Consider the following 13,331-nt stretch of genomic DNA (forward strand, 5'->3'; position numbering starts at 1 on the left):
AACTATGTGTGTATGTCACACACAGCAGCAGAAATATCTCTGTGTGTTGCCCTACTACAGATCTTCTACCCTGATCTTTCTAAAACTCATGAACAAAAAACCAAAAATTAGCCTTAATTAATTAATATCAAGATAATTGAAAGTGTCATGATCTGAGATACAGACTAAGCAACAGGAAAAAGAAAACGTATCTATAGCAAAAAACTGGGTTTGATTCATTTTCAGCCAACTCAGTGGAAGTGGTTTAACTCTCTCCCAACCAAACCTTCCTCTCAGCAAAATATGTCAAGCTGGAGTCAAGCTCTCCTGCAGGACTTCTGCCTACCTCTGGAGCTTTTCCATACCACAGGAAAAGTTTTCAGCTTTCACAAAACTACAAACACTGCAAAGAAAGATTTAAAACAACAACTGGACTTAGAGCTATCTTGTTTTTGACATGTTATAGGTTCCTCTCCCCAAATAACTTCATTTTACCAAGGCCCCTCCAACTTCTGTTGCAGACAAACACACATGTTATACCAAAACTAAACCTATTATTTTTTCTGATCATTTGTTGTGACTTCTGTTCACCTGTTCCCAAAGCAGCAGACATCATAAACAAACATGGTCAGCATTGCAGTTTTCGTTTAAACAAAGATTTCAGGAGGCAGTTCATGAAACCTGGTTCTGTAGAAGATTTTTTCCAGGAAAGTAGGAAAAAAGAAACAAAAGAATAAAGATTCAGACATGGAAACAACAAGCACGGCTTTCATGCTCTAAACAGATACAAGAGCTGAATACTGATGAAAGCCCAAGGATGATTAAGAAAAAGATTTGACTTCTGTTAAAAAGGTAGAAATTTTTTATTTTTATTTTACATGAATAACATCTGTCACCTTCATCCAAGAAATTACACTTTTTCTTTCAAGTAAATTTTCATTTATTAATTGAACCTGCTCACAGAAAAATTGGTTTTAATTTGGCTCCTGTTGAAGTTGGTGACAAAGCATTCCAAAACATGTCATCAAGATTGGAATTGAAACCAGGTACAAAATTTCAAGTATTCTCTAATCCAGGAAAGACCATGGTAACTCACTATTGCTTTCACAGGAAAAGAAAAAGAAACTTTATTGCTAAATGGTGGTCCAAGAAAGAGAACTGGCTTTTGCAGGAACTGCTGTGAGACACTGACAACACAGATAAAGGAATCTCATGGCCAAGAATATTTCCTTAGTAAACCTCATCCACTGCAACCTGGAGCACTGAGAGAGCTCCAGAACACTCCCCATTTTTGGAGAAAGATGGTTCAGTCAGAGGTGATTTTAAAGGCATTATAATTTGTCAACAGAAATGCACTTGTTAAGAACAAAAGGCTTCTCAAAATAAGCCAGAATAAATGTGGTAGATACTCTTTGAAGGATACCAGAAGCTTTTGTTTCCCACAGCTTTAGAAGTTGCAATGTTCCAGAAAAAGGACGCACACACTGAAAAGAGAACTGAAGTGTTCAGCCAACTTACGTGTTGTACACAAAAAGAAAAGATGGGACTTTTAGAAAGTAAAAAATAATAAAGGGAAGAATACAGCTGAAGAATCTGACATCACTTCAAAGCAGGGGGAAGATATTTGATCTTTTGAACATAAGGGCTTTATTCCATCCTGAAAATATAATTAAAAAAACATTTTTAATGTTTTTCCTCCTCCCCTCCCCAGTCCCTCCTCCCCTACCCAAAGTAGCCAATAGAAATTAAACCTAAAAAGCTGAGGGCAGGTCAGGACATTCACACACCTCATCAAAAGGTTCCTCTACAAAGTCTTGTGGCTTTCTCCCCTTCTTTCACAAAGCAAATGGCAATACAAAAAAGCTTGTTTGTTGCAAGACCATTCTGTCCATTTGCAACTCTCCTTCATTTACCCACGAACTTTTTCTCCTGATCACCTCTACTGAACTTAAGCTATCTCTCTCCCGTGGTCCTGCCTGAGGTGTCCTAATTTGCTCTGAAGGGAGATCCAGGCACAGGTTTCAGGATTATTTGCTGCCTTGTCCCCTCCAAGGCACCCCGATACACATCACCCACCTCTTACTGTCACGGTATGACAATCAGAATTATGAGAGTCTGACACTCAGCATTCTTTTGTTCTGGCATATTAAATAAACAAACCAACCACACAGACAAAAGATTGCCTATCAGTCTGAAGCACACTTGAAAGGACTCCTGCGTAGGAGGTCTGGGCTCTGTGTGACAGCGTGGAAGTGTCAGGCTGCAACAAGCTCCTCTGCACTCCTCCTCACTTCCCACAGCCACAGGGAATGAGGATCTGAGGATTCCTCCGTGGGAACAAACACTGAAGAAATGCTGGCAGTCATGGCCCTCCAGTCCCACTTGGTTCTGATCCGTGACTTGCATTCCTTTCAATGTCCATGACAAGATTACACCACTTAATAAATAACAGCCACCCTCTACACCACAGCAAACCCCACCAGCACAGAACCAGGCCAGAGGCAGGGCCCCGTGCAGCATTCTTCTGTATCTGGTGCTGGCTAAAAAAAGCAAAACTCATTTCAAAACAGCGAGTTTTGCAGGCAGTTTGAGCCATCCCCCCCCCCAAGGGAGATGTGGAGAATCTGCTTCCATGTTACCTGTCACACCAGCCTGGTGGGATTACCTCTTCTCACAAGGGGTGTTGAATCATTTGCTTAAATCCCCAGCCATTGCTCAACTCACTCCTCAGTGGTCTCCTATGCATTCCTCCTCATTTTTATAATTCTGAACTGTTAGTTCCACCAGTTTTCTGGGTACTCACAAACAGCATAAAAAGATAATTTACTTTCCCTTATGGTTAGCAATGCAGTCTCTTATAAAGAGAATTCTTGCTCTGGTATTCTAAGGGGGGAAAAGAATAAAACCCCATTACATTCCTTCCAGCTACCATTCATCCACCAAATAGGAAAAATGTTTGTCACAATTCTTTCACACTGTGATCTGAATAAAACTGTGGAACCAAAACAAGACCTGTAATTTTTTTCCTATATCTGATGTATTTAAAAGATTAATAATAAAATAAACTAGATATTCTATATAACACACAAACAAGTATTATTATAGATAAAAAATATTTTCCAAAACACTACAAATAACCTCTTCTCGGACATAAATGATAACTTTCAGTGAAATATATAGTATGAGGAAAACAAAAAACAGATCCAGTGGGTTTTGTTTGGACAAACTTTCTTCTGGATCAATTCTACAAGATGATCAAGTGCCTTTAGTTCTACAAAGCGTTAAATCATGCGCTTGCCTACATTAGTAATCATGCCAAATTTTACCACTAATTATATATGGAAACTGCCATTTTCTGCCTTCCAAATTCTTTTCATGGAATTGAATACTGAAGGTCCTTCCTTTCCATTCCTAAAAGGCATTCTGTCTCTCACACAAATAAGAGAATTTATTCTTCAGTGCACTCAGTTCTTACTCTCCTAAGAACACAGGAAAAGTATCGAAGTGCTGAGTGATTTATTATCAAACTGGCTCACTCAACCATAAAGAGATTTTACCCACATACCCAAAACTTCAAGAACTACAGGAAGATAGATTTTCTTCTCTGCTTTATGGACAACCAGTTGTAATCCTGAAGAGTTTAAAATGTATTGACAAATAAATAAACACATCGCCCATACAAATTAGATCCTCTTTTCCTTCACATTAGTAACTACCCATTACTGTAATGACTTTATTTTAAATGTAAGGAGGAGCAGTTGGATTTCACTGAATATAAAGTCCTGTGCTTGCTCTTACCAAGCATAACTAGTGCAAACTCCTGATAGGAGTGAGAGTTTGCCATTTGCATGCACTTCCTTCACACCAAGACAGAATTAAAAAGAAATCATGAGGGCCAAGAGGAAAGAAAGACTTCTTAGAAAGGAATCTTTACAGACCTCTGAGACCTCTAACAACCAAACTTTAACATAACTGCCCTAGTACCATAGGTTAATGGTACATTCAGCCCAATAGGGATCATCTAGAATGATCAAAAAAGCCTATGAGGGTATATTAAGTTTTGGTTGTTTCTTTCAATAAAGACGATTTGTATATCAATTCAAAGGAACTTCTGAGGTGTCTTTTTCCTGCCTCTGGAAAGGTACTGCTAGAATTGCCATTCACAAAAGGTCTCCTCCCTTCAAAGAAATCAATGTTTGTCATCACAAGCCAAGGAGAGCAGATAAAGCATGTTTCCCACTTGGCAAAACAGGCAGGTTCTCCTCCTCATGCTGCAGCAAAACCAAAGGAGCAGAGCTCTCATTTTGCAATGTTTCTATTGGTTTTCCACTTCTGAATAATAGCACGGGTTGACCTCAAGCATGTCCTTTTGACCTTAGTGCCTGCAGTGTTCAGCCATCCACAACTCAGGATGCAACGGAAGAAGTGGGAACAAAAGTTCAATCAATACTGAAATGACAACCTTCATTTTAAACCCTGCAATTAAATCAGTATGCAGCAAGCACAAGATCTGATCAAAAAGCAGCATCTAAAATGTGTACTTAAAAATGCGGTTTGCAAAATTATACACAGATACTGAAATGTGATTATTCACTTGCAAATATATCTGTTGTGAAAAAAGTGAAGGTAATATAGCTGATCTATCATTACAAAATTAAATCCCCTTTAGGAAAATAAATTTTAAAAAAATAATTTAAAAGACTGGCAAGTCATCTCTCATCTTTCTAGCAAAAATACAGATAGTAATAAAGATGCAACATGGCAAATACCTAATTTCTCTTTTCCTCACATGTGTTAAATATCATCTTGAAAACAGATAATTTTACAGCATGAAGTGACATAAAATTTTAGCTTCTAGAATCATGCTTTTTCTGAAACACCTTTTCAATTCAGTCTCTTCAAGATTTCTCCTCATATAATGTGATAATTTTTAACAGTTTTCTTTTTTGAGGGAAACGATTGCAATTCTGCAGCTGAATTTTAGTTCAGAATTTTCAGGAACTAAAATGAATAACATATCAAGAGATGATATTTAACTATACTAAAATACTTTAATACAAATGCTTGATCCAAGTTACATAAACCCAACACTGTACAAAAAAAAGCAGCCTCACAGCTGACACTTCCCCTGGTCCTATTATGAAATTACTGCTCAATGAAAACAGAAGAACAGACACCTCTGACAATATTATTGCTCAAACCTCAGGTTGACTAAGACATAACTTCATTTGGAAGTTAATGGATTTACTTCTTCTTGTCATGCTGGTTTCATTAATTAAGTGAACCTAGGGAAAATAAAGTGTCTCATTGTTCATTTATTTTATGGTTATTCCTTGGGGAATTCAAGATCACTGTCCTCATCTGTAAAGATATTGTAAGAAATTAGTAATCTATTTCAAATTTGTGACACAAATTTTTGCGGAGCAGCTCATAGCAATGTTCATGAGCCATTTTGTTCCTTTCATTCTCTGTAAACTAGAATTCTGCACTTTTCCAGTCCATTTTTAGAGGACTGAAATAGTTCAAAATTTCATATAAACCATCTGGTCCCCAGTGTGCAATCAGATGACCATTTTATACCCATAAAGGAAATATAAGAAGTACCAGTACCTTTCTAATATGGAAGGGATTATTAATAACTTTCTTTTTTTGTTGTTGCTTTTGCGACAGAAAATATTCAGATGTATGGTGTCAAGAGCATTAAAGAAGAAAATAAGTATTTATTCACACTTGGAACTTGATGATATTGTCTGTATAGTTTTCCTGCTGCTTTGCAAAATATGCACACATAACAGAATTGTTGATTTATAAAGAAAATACATTACAAGGTTGAAACATGACTGACATTGTGTCCTTTTAATCAATTTACTTTTTATTAACTGTTCTCTTCAAATCAATATGCAGAATATCAAGAAGAATCTGCCTTGAAATATTTAAAAATTAATTATTCCTTTATTAATCAATACCAAAGAGGGCAGAGGAAAATATGATTAAATATGCTTGAACTTTGATATTTCAGTTTAGTAACTCCTGTAGGTGATGAAAATACCATAGGTAGAAAGCAACTGCAATCTATCTTTAAAAAGATTTTTCAGATTTCTGAAGTAGTGTAACTAGAAAATTTTAAAAATTTCTCACAAAAAATGATGTTTTCCTTTCCTAGTAAAATTTAGAAGAATAAACCAGCAGAAATCACTTTCATAAAGAATACATTCCACATTCACAGCAAATTTGATTTTAATGCTAACTCTCAATGAGCACAATATAAGTTCTTTCTATTCATAGGATTTCTATTCATAGGATCTATTTCCTGCTATCAAATGCATTCATTAAGCATTTTCACTGGGAAAAAAAATAAGATCCCTAACACTCCCAGGGTGACTCCTTGGTGTACCTAAAGCTAATATAGCTTGATGTAAAATTGCACCCCGTATTTTCTGTATACACTGTATTTTAAAGACATGAAGTCTGGAACTGTTTAGCTTCACTGGGGACTGAAAAAAAAAAAAAAGTCAAACAAAACAAAGAAAAAAGCAAACAAATAAAAAACTCCAAACAAAAAACCAAACTGAATGAAACAAATGAAGGAAAAAACCAAACAAAAAAACCCAAACCAAAAAAAAGGAAAAATACCAGAATAATCCACAGAAAACTTTCTAAGAAATTGAGGGTTAACCTACTTCTGTAGATCATACTGAATTCTCCTGTTAATTATTCCATAAGTATCTTCACAATATGTAAAATATTCTGATGAACCCACTCATGCTTTTTACATATCCAGTTATTTAACACAGTTCCTAATACAAGTCACTCTCTATTTCAGGTTTTCTTTTTCGCTTTGTTGTTTTTTCGGGGTTGTGATTTTGTTGTTGTTGTTGTTGTTTTGGTTTGGTTTTTTGAGGTGAGGGTTTGGGGGTTTTTTTAACCATCCTTTTGCTACATTCTCAGTAAATCATCAAGTAAATGGTATGACGGCCAGAATATCACTGGCCACCAGTGATAAATGGTACCACCTAATAAAATAATATTACAGAACATATACTTCTCCCAGGAAGACCTTGTGTATCTCTCATGTTCATCACTTCTCTTCTAATGGAATACTGCTGTTGGCCCATCACACATGCCAATCTAAAGAGACCATAAAAACTGTGCTCAGAGAGGAATTTCAAGGAGCACTTCAAAAGTGCAATGACCAGATGGCTTAAGACTAATTAGAGAGCTTCTTCACTGCAGAAGTAGTTAATACTTTTTTTTTTTTGAAGATGTTTGTTCCAACCAAAGAGATGCAAACATGAGACACAGATGCTTCATATCATATCTTCCTTAAATACTATTTTCAATGAGGGAAAAAAAGGATTCTTAACACACATTACAAGATGAGCACTCTTTATGAAAACAGCTGGTCACCAATAGGTTTCAAGGCATTATTTTTAAGGGCCCACAGAGGTTTTCCTTAACCTCCAAAAATAAATTTGTGCAATAAGGCACACCACTGTTTACAAGGACGATTAGTCCAGTTCTTAACAGAGCCAAAATATGTAATGCTCACAACCTCTCAGTCAGGTATTATGACAAAAGACCACTGACACATCTTGCAACATCAAGAGATGAGCTACAACTGGCGCTGTAGCATAATAATGCCTAAGTCACTGTTTAGTCTGTGTGAAGAGAAGACAAAGTAGCAGTGCTGGAAAAGTGATTATTTTTCAGCTGGCAGCTCACTCTTGCCATATCTTTAGCAAAAACCCATTTCCTAACTGGAAACTTGAACATCCTTTTAAGAGGAAATGCTGTTCCCATTTGAGGCCATACACCTTGACTAGACAAACTGTATGAGAATGTGGTGAACAGCCTCTTTCACCCCAAAATTGCTGAGACTAACAACTGCCATCCCTTTTTTAATGTCAAAGCATGTACACTCCAGAATATCTCTGTTAATGTACTATAAGGAAACATAAAAATTAAGATTATGAGACACCTGATGGCCTTTCCTGATTACCTAACTCTTATCAGCCTCCTGTAAGCCCCAGTGCTGGAGACCCAGCTTACACATTTTCATAGAGCAGTGCTCTAACCTTAACCTTAAACCACAAAGACGGAAAGGGAGAACAGCAATGCAGCACTGAACACTGTAAAAAAAAAAAAAAAAAAAAAAAAAAAAAAAAAAAAAAAAAAAACACCAAACACCTGAGAAGCAAAAATGTGTTTGAGGAAGAGTTCCTCACAAGAGTTCCTCACAAACCCCTCCAGACAGCATGGCCCATGGCAGAATGGTCAGTTGCTATCACCCTAACAGGAAAGGGAAGTTGTTTCCCTGTCATACGACCTGAAAAAAGCCACTTGACCTCTTTCCATCTCAGCTTCCCTACTTGGGAGCGAGAAGAAAACAGGCTGCTACAAAACTAATCTTTTCCTTTCCCTAACAAGTCCACAGAAAAAAGTATCTCTAAATTGCACTCAAAGTCTCATTCTTGTCACCTCTGCTCATTGTATCAATGTGAAGTACAACTTGAAGCCCAAGGCAGTATGAGGAATGTGTTACTGAAATTGTAATTAAAACATATCGTGTTTTGATGAGTAGAGCTGCTGCCAAGCATAAGTCAGAAATAACCACTATACAAACTAAGCAATGCATCCTCAAAACTCTCTGGACACAAATATCTGCTTCACATCCAGTTACCTGAAGAAACAAACTTGCCTTGGACTCCTACAGGGCACTGCCTTCCACCCTTCAAAACAAGTAGGTTTATATCCACTAATATCAAGCAAGTACATAGATTGCCAAAAGCAGTTGAGCTGTGGTTTTTATTTCTGAAAGACATGCATCTGCTTGGGGGAAAATAAGAGAACAAAGTTGCTTGTACAACCATTTAAAAACCCTGCTCCTGTAACAATTAAAAATATGTGAAAGAGTACCAAAAGTTTGTTTCCCATGTATCTCTGAACCAAATTAAAAGTGAAGATGACAAAAGGAAGAACCCTACAGAATCTGTAGTTCTAAGGAAATGGTTTTTTAAAATATGCTGGTTTAAAATGAAACCCATATGAACATTTACAAATTATACCTAGGTGTCAAAGCTGAAACACCAATTTTAAAAAATTAAAAAAAAAAAAAGTCTCTGCATTTACATGTGTACATTTAAAAAGATTTAAAATAAAACATTTGTATTTCAAGGGTAAAGGGCCAAATGACAAAGCATGACAGAATATGACAAATTTTATGTTCTGTTTCACTAAGAGTTGATAATATAACATCCCTGGAAAGCCATAGAATAATAACAACACAAATGTCCCCTGAGCAGTTGAAAATTACAGAAGCCAGGACTGAGTTGAAAAAGCCATTTCTGCCATCCTCCAGCTGAGAAGTGGACCAGGGCACAAAGGCCCAGCTGAAGGCTCACCCAACAAAAGGCAAACCAGCGGCCACTTTTCAGATGGACAGGAGCTGCTCTTCACGCACAGCTGCACAAACACTCATGCAGGTACAAAGGCAAGGGAGGGCACCACGGTGGAAACCACTGCCTGGGAGAGGGCTCTGCAGTTCCTCACGCTGGGTTTTCAAAGGCTCGTGGAGCTACAGCACTGGGATGTGGCTTCACGGGGTACAAACTATATCTTAAAACAAAGGGAAGAAGAAGAAAACACAGAAAACAGGCTGCTACAAAAAGGGAGATTCTCCCTTCCCCTAAGGCTTCCTGCTGCGCAATGTGAGTGCCTATGCCAAAATGTTAATGAACTACTACTTTTCTTGTCAGATCCACAGACTGTTCCAACTGATTCCATGACTGCTCTGTGGCAGGGTTCAAGACAGAGAAGGAGCAGGTAGAAGGGATGAAATATTCAGCATTATACCACATTCAGATCACACTAAGAATGGCAGGAAAACACACCCTCACATTAAGCAGACAGTTCCCAACACTGCAGTTCCATGCATTCTTGGAAAGAAGTTACATCTTCAGACTCTTTCTTTCCCATGGGACATTAATTTGCATTAGACACTGCACAAACCCTTCACTTTCAGGGTTTAGATTCATTAGACTAACCATCTTTGCAGATTATGCTTTTAGCACAATTCTGCAACTGCGTGTTTACTGCACAAAAGCAAGCATGATATACACACCTGCATCTGCACATAGAAAGGAAAGGCTTTTCAGAAGTGCCTAAACTTAGACTTCAAAGACCCTACACAGGTACTGAATTCGAGCGTCACCTGATTTGCTTACTCCTCTGTGCTAAGCGTGGATTTATGGGCCTATCTGCAGGCAGTTGATTCAGCAAAGCTTGATAATTCTGAATACATGTAGACCTGGTAATACCACTGATTACGACCGAAAATATATTGTTAAATATAAACTCCCTCTCCCCACTACCCTCCTTCAGGTTCTCCTTTCCCCAGTTGCTTCATCAAGCTTCAATCATTCAAGCTAAAGCACAAAGGCATACAGAATTTTATTCTTTGGATGTCTTCCAGCAATAAATTTTAGAAGAACAAATTTCTTTCTTTGATTGTGTTTTCTCTTTTGTTTTTTTGGTTTTTTGGTGGTTTTTGTTTTGGTTTGGTTTTCTGGTTTTTTTTTTTTTTGCTTTTCTTTGGTTGGTTGGTTTGGGGTTTTTTGTTGGTGGTTTTTTTTTTTTTCTGATCCAACAATCCAACACTGAAACCACGTTCTTACGTTGCTAATAAATTCATGTCCCCGGCTCTTCGAACAAGGACTTCAAGTGTCTGCGACATGCTATCAGTTGTCATCAGGCTTAACCAAACAGGACCAAGTAAGGGGCCTTTAGAAAAATCTCAGTTTTCACAAGCTCTGTCAGGGCTCATTAGCGCTTGGCAGATGACTACTTTGAAGAGTTCATCCACGCCGAGAGTGCTGCAGCGGCGCAGGAGCTGTTCCCACCGGCCGGGCGACGGAACACCGGGCTGGGGAGGCGGCTGGACCTTCACCCCTGCGCTCAGGAGCTGCAGCGCTCCTGCCCCGCACCGCTGCCCCCGGCCTTTTCCCGGGAGAGCGCGTCCCAGGGCGGGCACGGCCCAAGGCAGAGGGAGCGGGGAATGACTCAACACGGGTGAGCAACACACCGTGCACACAGCCGCCTTCCCTTTTCTTGCTCTGGCAGGTACAGAACAATACCTCTGCGCCGAGCGTCCCGAGTGCCACGGGGTGGTGGGCACCTGCTCGCTTTAAGTCACTATCTCGAGGTGAAGCCTTCCAGAGCACCGTCCGCCCCACCGGCGCGCGTCACCCTGATCCATCTGTCCTTTGCAAGACCGTAAGCAAAGTTACGACGTTATTCCTCCCGAAACCCCTTTTTTTCCGCCGCCGCTCCCTTCCCGGCTACCGCAGCGCAGTCGGGAGGCAACCGTCGCCGGGCAGCCCCGCGGGCTCTCCCGCATCGCGATTCGGCAGCTCTGCCGGCGTCCTTACCTTGATGCCTTGCTGCTGTGTGGTCAGGGTCAGCTTGGACTCGTCCAGGAGCAAAACTTCGCAGTAAAATTCCTCCGGGACCGCGCAGAAACAGCCCATGCCTGCTGCGATGGCCGAAGACGGGGCGGGGAGGCGAGAAGAGCCTCGGGCGGCGGCGGAGAGGAGCTGAGGCGCAGCCGGGTCTGGGCCGCACCCGGCTCCGCGCCCCGGCTGCGCGGATGGAGCCCGGCGGCTGCTAGGGTGCAGCGCCCAGCCCCGCGGGGCGGCCCGCCGCCATCCCGCGGAACAGCCTGGACGGGGCTGCGGGGCTCTCTCTGCGGGAGAGGGGGGAAAAAGACCGGCGGCTTTTTTAGGAAGGCTCCCAGGGCACAGCCCTCGCCCGGGCCCGGCTGTCACGGCGGCTCCCCCGCCGCTGCCGCCCCCCGGGGAGGTACCGAGCCGCCCACCCGCCTCGTCCTCCGCCCCGTCCGCGCACGACTCCGCGCCTCCCCTTTGTGTGCAGGAGCGGGGCCGGGGAAGCGCTCTCCGCCGCCGCAGTCGGGGCGTGGGGGTGGTCCCCGCCCGGCCAACGCGTTACCTACGGCCGCGGACCCAGCGGGCGGAGCGGGGCGGTGACAGTGCCCGGCCGGCGCTGGGCTGCTCCCCAGGCTGTCCGCGGCCGTGTGGGGGGGCGCCGGCAGCGCTCGCCTCCTCCCCGTCGGGGGCGGAGGGATGGAGAGAAGAGAGACCCAGCGGCCGGGCAGCGCCGGCCGCCTCCTGCCGGCCGCCGGGCAGGACTCCCCCGGGGCGCCTTTGGGGCGGAGAGCGGCGGACGGCACCTGCCCGGCACCGGCTCCGCGCCGCATCACGGCACGGGACCCCACCGGCGTTCCAGGTCTGGGGCCGGGCCCTCGCTGCCCTCTGCCGTGGGGCGGGGGCGATGATCCCTGCCGCGGCCCGCGCTCCTCGGTTGTCCCCGTCGCCGCTGGGCACCGCTGCCCGTCCCGGCGGCCGCGGCCCCGGTCTCCGTGGCAGCACTGACCCCTGCGGGCTGCGCCGGCTCCGCTCCGGCGGGCGTCAGATCAGGGAACTGGTTTTGTCTCTGCACTTGACAAAGAAGCGCCTCAGGAGACACCACGAGTGAAGGGGTCCAGCAGAGGTTCAATTTTTCAAAGTGCCCTAGATCGGAAGTCTATTCTCCATCGTGCTGTTAAATACTGAGCTTCCTAAAGGTACATTTAATTTACAAAGCAACAGTATTATAAACAAATAAATAGATACATTTTTAAAAATCAATTTAAAAAATTGAAACCAAAACCCAACCAAGAAAAGGAGGAACATGTGAGGTCCTCCAACTGCCTTTGCAGTTGCTGTCTATAGTTTCTGGAGCACACAACAATCCTCCCCTTTCTTTGCTGCACATACCTCATCTCCAGGATTTTTCCCTCTGAGGTAGAAGAAGGATCCTACAAGTTAAGCCGTGATCCCACAAGAGCCTGTGCTTTTACGTAAATCTGTATGCATGAATCGTCCTATTGAAGAAGTTCACATGTATAAATTTAAGAATATGCAGAAGTGTTTTTCTTATGTTCAATAACTTGTTCGTGTAGCATAAGAGAGGGGCACAAGGAAATTATGTTTACAAAACCTACTGGGTATGTAGGTAAGTCTGCTTTTAAACACCTGTCCTAAATTATAACCCTGTTGCTCCCAAGTAATGACACTCTCATTTTCATGTTTGAACTTGGACCTTGGGGTGTTGGGATCTCCATATCCATCCTGTAGCTGCAAAAAAAAAAAAAAATTCCATGAGCACTGGGAAAATCAGGACAAAACTCACTATATAGGTTCATAAAAATTAAGCCTTTTGAAAAACTCAGAAGAACTTACAAAGACTAGCCAAAGTTTAAAAATTCGACTTCCTAACCTTTTTTCCTGGGCAATGAG

At 41.9% G+C, this 13,331-nt stretch overlaps 1 protein-coding gene across 2 annotated transcripts in view; it reads right to left on the reverse strand.

Moving 5' to 3' along the window:
* Positions 1 to 11,617, reverse strand: part of EPB41L4A (erythrocyte membrane protein band 4.1 like 4A) — a 118,394-nt gene extending 106,777 nt beyond the window's left edge. For both annotated transcript variants that reach the window (XM_059836739.1, XM_059836738.1), the window contains exon 1: positions 11,406 to 11,617. In XM_059836739.1, the coding sequence (XP_059692722.1) occupies positions 11,406 to 11,504 (99 nt within the window). In that variant the 5' untranslated portion in view covers positions 11,505 to 11,617. The remainder of the gene's footprint in view (positions 1 to 11,405) is intronic.
* Positions 11,618 to 13,331: the final 1,714 nt, after the last annotated feature.

This window comes from Haemorhous mexicanus, chromosome Z, assembly GCF_027477595.1.
Source record: "Haemorhous mexicanus isolate bHaeMex1 chromosome Z, bHaeMex1.pri, whole genome shotgun sequence".
NCBI classification, from domain to species: domain Eukaryota; kingdom Metazoa; phylum Chordata; class Aves; order Passeriformes; family Fringillidae; genus Haemorhous; species Haemorhous mexicanus.